The 6,171-nt window shown below is 39.7% G+C and overlaps 1 protein-coding gene across 1 annotated transcript in view; it reads right to left on the bottom strand.

Annotated features, from left to right (window-relative positions):
- Positions 1–6,171, bottom strand: part of LOC102879869 (aldehyde oxidase 4-like) — a 53,652-nt gene that overhangs the window by 27,906 nt on the left and 19,575 nt on the right. The window contains 4 exon segments of the mRNA XM_025039315.1: positions 1,287–1,414; positions 2,743–2,860; positions 4,096–4,247; positions 5,937–6,029. Coding sequence (XP_024895083.1) covers positions 1,287–1,414; positions 2,743–2,860; positions 4,096–4,247; positions 5,937–6,029 — 491 coding nt within the window.

Below are 6,171 nucleotides of genomic sequence, written 5' to 3'. Positions count from 1 at the left end.
AGAAGGTTGGGTGTGATCAGAGTGTGACTTAGGGGCTGAGAGGGAAGAGGATGTGGGGTGCCTCTCAGAGTGAACTACGTCACTTCTACTTTTAACTATTTTAGTTTGGTATTCTTTATACATTTAATTTGAATACAGATTTCTACTGTTAAAAAAAAATAAAAAGCTTAAACCCCACTGGACCAAATGGTCTCTAAAGTGCTTTCCAGGTTTAAATTTGTCATTCTAGGTTAAATCTCATTACTAATGTGAAACATTAGAGCCATAAAATGGGAAAGCTTCTTTATGTGGTCAGTATCTTGGTGGGGGGTGGGAGAGAGCTTACCCTATCACACCATGGACCCTGTCAAAGATAAAATGCCACCGCCCTCATTATCTTCTCCCACCTGAGTTGTTGCATTAGCCTCCTTCACTCTCTCCCCAACCTATTTATCCTCTATCTTTCCAGTAGATTGATGCTATTAAATTACCAGTTTCATTAAAATTTTACCTTGCTTGAAAGGCTTCAGAGGTGGCTGTCTGTTAGAACACATACGAACTCTTTGATGCAACAATGGACATAGAACCCCAGCCTCCTGCCCAGCCTCATCTCATGGGGCTCCTTCAGCCACCTTGCCCTGCTGCGTGGCCTCCAACCTGCCATTTCCTCCTCTCCCCTTCATGCTGTTTTCCCACCTGGAATGATCCGCTCCCCCCCCCACCCCCCGCCTCCCGTTGATCTATGCTAGATCCCAGCTGCTTTCCTTCCCCTTTGAACAACACTGGAAGAGGGCTCTCCCCATCACCAGAACTAGTCCAGCTATTCTTCCACTCATTTCTTGTCTAAGATGATTATTTGTTTCCTATTTCAAGCCCTTCCTCTTAGATTTAGAGACCTTTGAGGACAGGACACAATGTCTTATAAATCTGTGTAGTGTCTTCTGCGTTTAGCGCTGTGTATGACACATAGAGTGGGGGTAGTTAATAAATAAATGTTTTTATTTAAAATATTTGGTTATCTATACCAACTATACTTAAAGAAAAAGATAAATAATTAAATAACAAAAAGAAATATTTGGTTAATAAATGATGGTTGACTTGGAAGTATTTTTATGATAATGAACTTTTGGTTTACCAGGAACTTGGTGTAGATGATATTGAAGATATCTTTATCCTATCTTGCCTAAGATGCATATTTATCTGAACCTGAAATTCAACTCACACCAAATGCTTTTCTTTTGCAGAGAGAGAGCGGCACAGGGCGAGCTGGGCTCCCTCGAGTGGGCAGTGGGTCAGGGAGTCCTTACCCTAGTGGAGTGGGGAATATCAACAGACAATGCAATCTCTTCTGATTTAAGATTGGCTTCAGGTGATCTCAAGAAAAGGGCTCTACCATTCAGGAATCTACCATTCACTTTATATTTAGAGAAATGACCTTGATTAGAATGACTTGATTAATATCAAGTTGGAGAATATACAGCAAGGGACAGATTTAGTGTATGTGGTGGAAAGGGTGAGCACAGGCTGGGAGCCAGAGATGCAGGTTCCAGTTCTAGCTCCCAAACTGAGTAACCTTGGGAAAGTCATGAAATGTTTGGGGCTTCTGGTTCCTCAACTGCAGAATGACAGGGTTAGACCAGATAAGCTGAAAAGTCTTTTCTGGTTCTTAGTGTCCGTTCTATGCCACTCACAAATGCTGGCCTTGAAAAACTTTACAGCTATGTGGCAACAACCTAGTACAATGTAGATTCACAAATGGGAAATGGGTACAATGGGTATAATGTATTTCACAAGTGGGAAAACTGAGGTCCAGAGGTCCAGAGAGGTTAAATGCTAGAGGTGGTACTAGAGGTAGAGGTGAGATGCCTGATATATAGCTTTTTTTAAGCAGTTTACCATACTTTCTTATTTGATCCACCATACATTTTAAAATATGATTTTAAGGGGGTAGCTCCATAGAGTAGTGGTTAGCACGTCTACTTGACACGTAGAAAGTCCTGGGTTTGCACACCAGGTGGAGCCACCGACCATACCCTGGGTCCACCAGGCCCCCCAGGTGCGCCCAGTACGTTGGGGTTGCCAGGCCCTGGGTGCACGGGTGCATGTCGCTAGCGAGCGTGTAGGAGGAGACGCTCCGCCTTCAAAAATCTAGTTCTTAAGGGGAAACTGCGACATCCATAGGTCAGGGGTGGAAGTGTGTGTGGGGAGGGAATTGAAGAGGGGAAAAAAATATACATGATTTTAATCAAAGAGAGGGTATCTCGCATCAATAGCTCTATGAATAATATGCATTGTTTTTATTTCCTTAAACTTAAATAATTTTCCCTTGGCAAAGCTCAAACTGTCTTTGAATGAAGACAGAAGTTGTGAGTAATATGTCCCACAAACTTGATTTTGTTTAAAATGAAAAGTCCTATGAGGAAAATTTCCGCCCTTATGAAACTCTGAAATAAAATATACCATAAAACTTAAAAACCACAGAGATACATCTCATTAATTTTTGGTTTAACTACTTTGATATTACAGTTTAGACTGTGCATAAATGTGGCCAGTTAAGAAAAATTGTCAAGTGCGGTAACTTATCTGATCTATAAGACATAGAGCATCTGGAGAACGGGATGATTGATCTCAGTTTCATTCTTACACTTGAGGTAATATAGATATAGACAATATATATATTTGGTAAGTCTAGGTTAGATATTCTTGGGTTCTTAGATCATGGTTTATTGAAGGAGCTACCTGACAATGATAATTATAAAATACAATGCCTAAAGCTTGGTCTCTTACCTTTAGATATCAGATTGATGACAGCATTTCCAGCTGCTAAAATAGGATTTAGGTCAGAAAAATTAGGTCTGCTCACCACATGTCCTCCTAAAGTCTAAATAAATAAAGATGACATTTTAAAGCTACATTTAGTTATTTAACACATAAGCAATATGTAGACAGTCATCTTGTAAAGCTTTTAATCCTCTTCCTTGTTTCATAGAGAGATCCGGCAGAGTTTTGGGGCTGCTAAATGGATATAGACAACATATTGTGCAAGATTCTCACCCCTGACTTCAGTTCAGACTTAGTGCTTGAGAAAAATACTTCTTTTCCATGTGTAATGAGGAGGCAAATCTCTTTGAGAACTGACTCTAGTATGAGTGTTTCATTAATGCAGGGGAAGGTGCAGACTGGAGCTTGAGTAAACTGTAAGGAATGCAGATATGCAGCATTCGCATTCAAAATGTTTGCTGTGCTGCTGTGCAATAGAATTCTTCTCCGTTGCCCCAAACCGTGAATAAAGCTGCTTCAGACAAAGCCTTTTATGAAGACTTTTATTAGGAGTTAAGAGTGCAAGATGATATGGAGAGGTAGAACATGACCCATAAAAAGGGATAGAAGATGCGGAAGGTGAAAACATACGGTGGATTTTGAGAATCAACAAAAATAAGGCCAGAGACAATCAGAAAAAATGGCCCCCACCTCCATCCCGCTGAACTATACCCATCATGTGTGGAATGGGTGGTGATTGGAACCAATTTTTCTTAAATCTTAAATAATAGGGAAACCTCAATAAGCTAGATAACTGGGAAACATCTAAGAATAGATATATAGGACACAGGTGTTTAGAAACCGACCTCAGTGCAAAGGTCTAAGGGAAGAACCAGGCATAAAAGAGTGTTTTGGAATTGTAGGCTCTTGTTTACCAAACCTTGCATAAGACATATTTCACAGACCGTTAGAGCTGGATAGGATATTAGAGATGGTCTATTTGACTGAAACTTAATTTTTAAAATGAAAAAAACAGAGGCTTAAAGGGATCAAGTGGTTTCTCCAGGATCATACTCCTCTTACGTGACAGGCTGGGATTAGAATTTGTGCACCTCCAGATCCCAAGACCATAATCTTGCAATACAGAATGCTGCTTCTCACTAGAGTACATGCATACACACAGTGTGATGCCTCTCACCCTGGACTCAAACACACATACTCAAACTCACACTCATGTTATAGGACTTATTTGACATTGACTTGGGACTCCTCTTCAGAGTAATGTTTGCTAAACTGAACAGAACTGCATGACTGTCTGTAACTGTGGCTCATTGCACATAACACTAGAGAACGTACCGCCATACTCCTAATCCGGGTTACGGCAAGTGTCCTCAGATGCTTCAGGAGGGCACGGTAGGTCTTAGTCTTCTCCTTCGGTTGCTCTGAAACAATAAAATGTAAGGCATCATTCAACTGGGCCAGGCTGTACCCCGCACCTATTGTCACCCCTGAAAATAAGACAGTGGAATAAAAACTTAAAATCAACTGTTAACAAGATGCATGGGCCACATGGAAACAATTTTTCTAATATATCTTCTCTTTTCATATTTCCTTAAAATGACAAAAACCAAAGATAAAGATATTTCTTGGCAATTTGCTTTATTTCCAAAGATTAAGTACCAAATTATTTTTCTCAGTCATGTATACAGTTATATTTCAGGAACTATCAACCACGAATATCTGACATTCACAGTGTCTTCTTAATTTAGTGTTTTCCTGAATAAATTGATCAAATAGGAAAATTTCAGCCAAGATGCTCTTAGACTTTTTAAAGATGATTAAGCCTAAGTGGCTTTGCAGTGCCCATTTGCCCTTCTTCCACAGCCGTCTCTTCTTATTGTCCCCTGTCAGAACAACAAGAATAGACACCTGCCTCTACCCTGGGTCAGTTTCATTCACAGGTGTGCTCACAGAGAATACTTTGAGTAGTGATGTCATATAGTTGATGCTTTCTCAATAAGAACAATACTGCCCCCAAGGGGGTGAAAAAATCTTACTCTTTTTATGTATATGGCCCTGATATACATACTCTACATAAACAGATATATAATCTCTCTTTGGTGTTAAAATGTCATGGAAGGATGATTAGAGAAAAATGTCTATCTCTCCTTAGAGAGGCAGCAATAAAAAGATTGAGAAACACCGATTTCATTCTACAAGCTCTACCTCCCTAACCCCTCCACCTCCACCCTACCCTAACCAAGTACCTCTACACCTTCTTTCCACATGCTCTTGTGCCAGCCGGGACTCCCCTTGCTCCATCTTTCCCTGTGAGTTTTTTGATAGGGACTTTTCAATAGGTAAAAAAATTCTGGGCAGACTGGCTTAAGTTTGGCAGGTCAGAGGGGAAAGTAAACAGTTTTTCATCTGATTTCTGTTTACTTATTGAGAGAACACAATTTTATGTGGAATTTTTAGCTCCTATAACCTGTTATCCATTCAAATGCTGAGTTTGGGTAGTGGACATTGGTACAGCTTTATTCAGTTTATTACGTGGGAGTACTTGACTAGAAGTAAGAAGACCTAGGATCTAGTCTTGACTTAACCATTTGTTAGCTGTGTGAACTTGGAGAAGTTACTTAAACCCTTTGATTCGACATCTTTAGGAGAATGGAAATAGCAAGGCTACCTGCTGTGTCTACCTCCCAGGGCTGTGATAAGGATCAAAAGAAACAAAAGATATGAAAGCACTTGGTAAATTGTGAAAAGAGTGTAACATAATTTTGTAGCCCAGATTTATGTGTGTGTGTGTGTGTGTGTGTGTGTGTGTGTGTGTGTGTGTATGGGTGTAGTTGGGCCTGAACAAATTTATAAATCAGGGAGTAATGTTTGACAAGATTCTTTCCTACTGACCAGTTAATGTCTTAAGTCTTGTTCAGTCAATCAATCCACAGCTGACTAGCTAGGTGGCATCTTTCCACCCATTATGGTTCCTATGACAATGTAGTATTCAGTGACATAGCTGAGTGGGTCCTGAAAAAGCTCATGGTAAACACATAGTAGATGTTCAATAAATATTTTTGAATAAATAAGTGAGGTCAGATATTCTATAAAATGCTCAAATTAACCCCATGCATATAATTAACAGTCCACCAACAGCCAATCATTACACCTTATTTGAAGAAGAACATGCATACCATTAGCTGTGCTGTCTGCAAAATATAATTCTGGAAGCCCAGTTGGAGATATGAAAACTGGATGGAATTCATCTCTGAATTTAACGTTGGGTCCTTAAGGAGAAAAACATTTAAGACAATTAGAAAAGGATGTCAATGAATGCTAATAGATGTTGCTTACTGATAATTCAGAGTGAAGACTGTGTCACAAATGACTCATTTGCAAAAGAAAACAGCAAGCATTCTAAAGACCATA

The sequence above is a fragment of the Pteropus alecto genome, unplaced genomic scaffold (assembly GCF_000325575.1).
Source record: "Pteropus alecto unplaced genomic scaffold, ASM32557v1 scaffold3, whole genome shotgun sequence".
NCBI lineage: Eukaryota > Metazoa > Chordata > Mammalia > Chiroptera > Pteropodidae > Pteropus > Pteropus alecto.
Note: the sequence above shows the minus strand (reverse complement) of the source record. Positions and strands in the feature narration are given on the sequence as shown.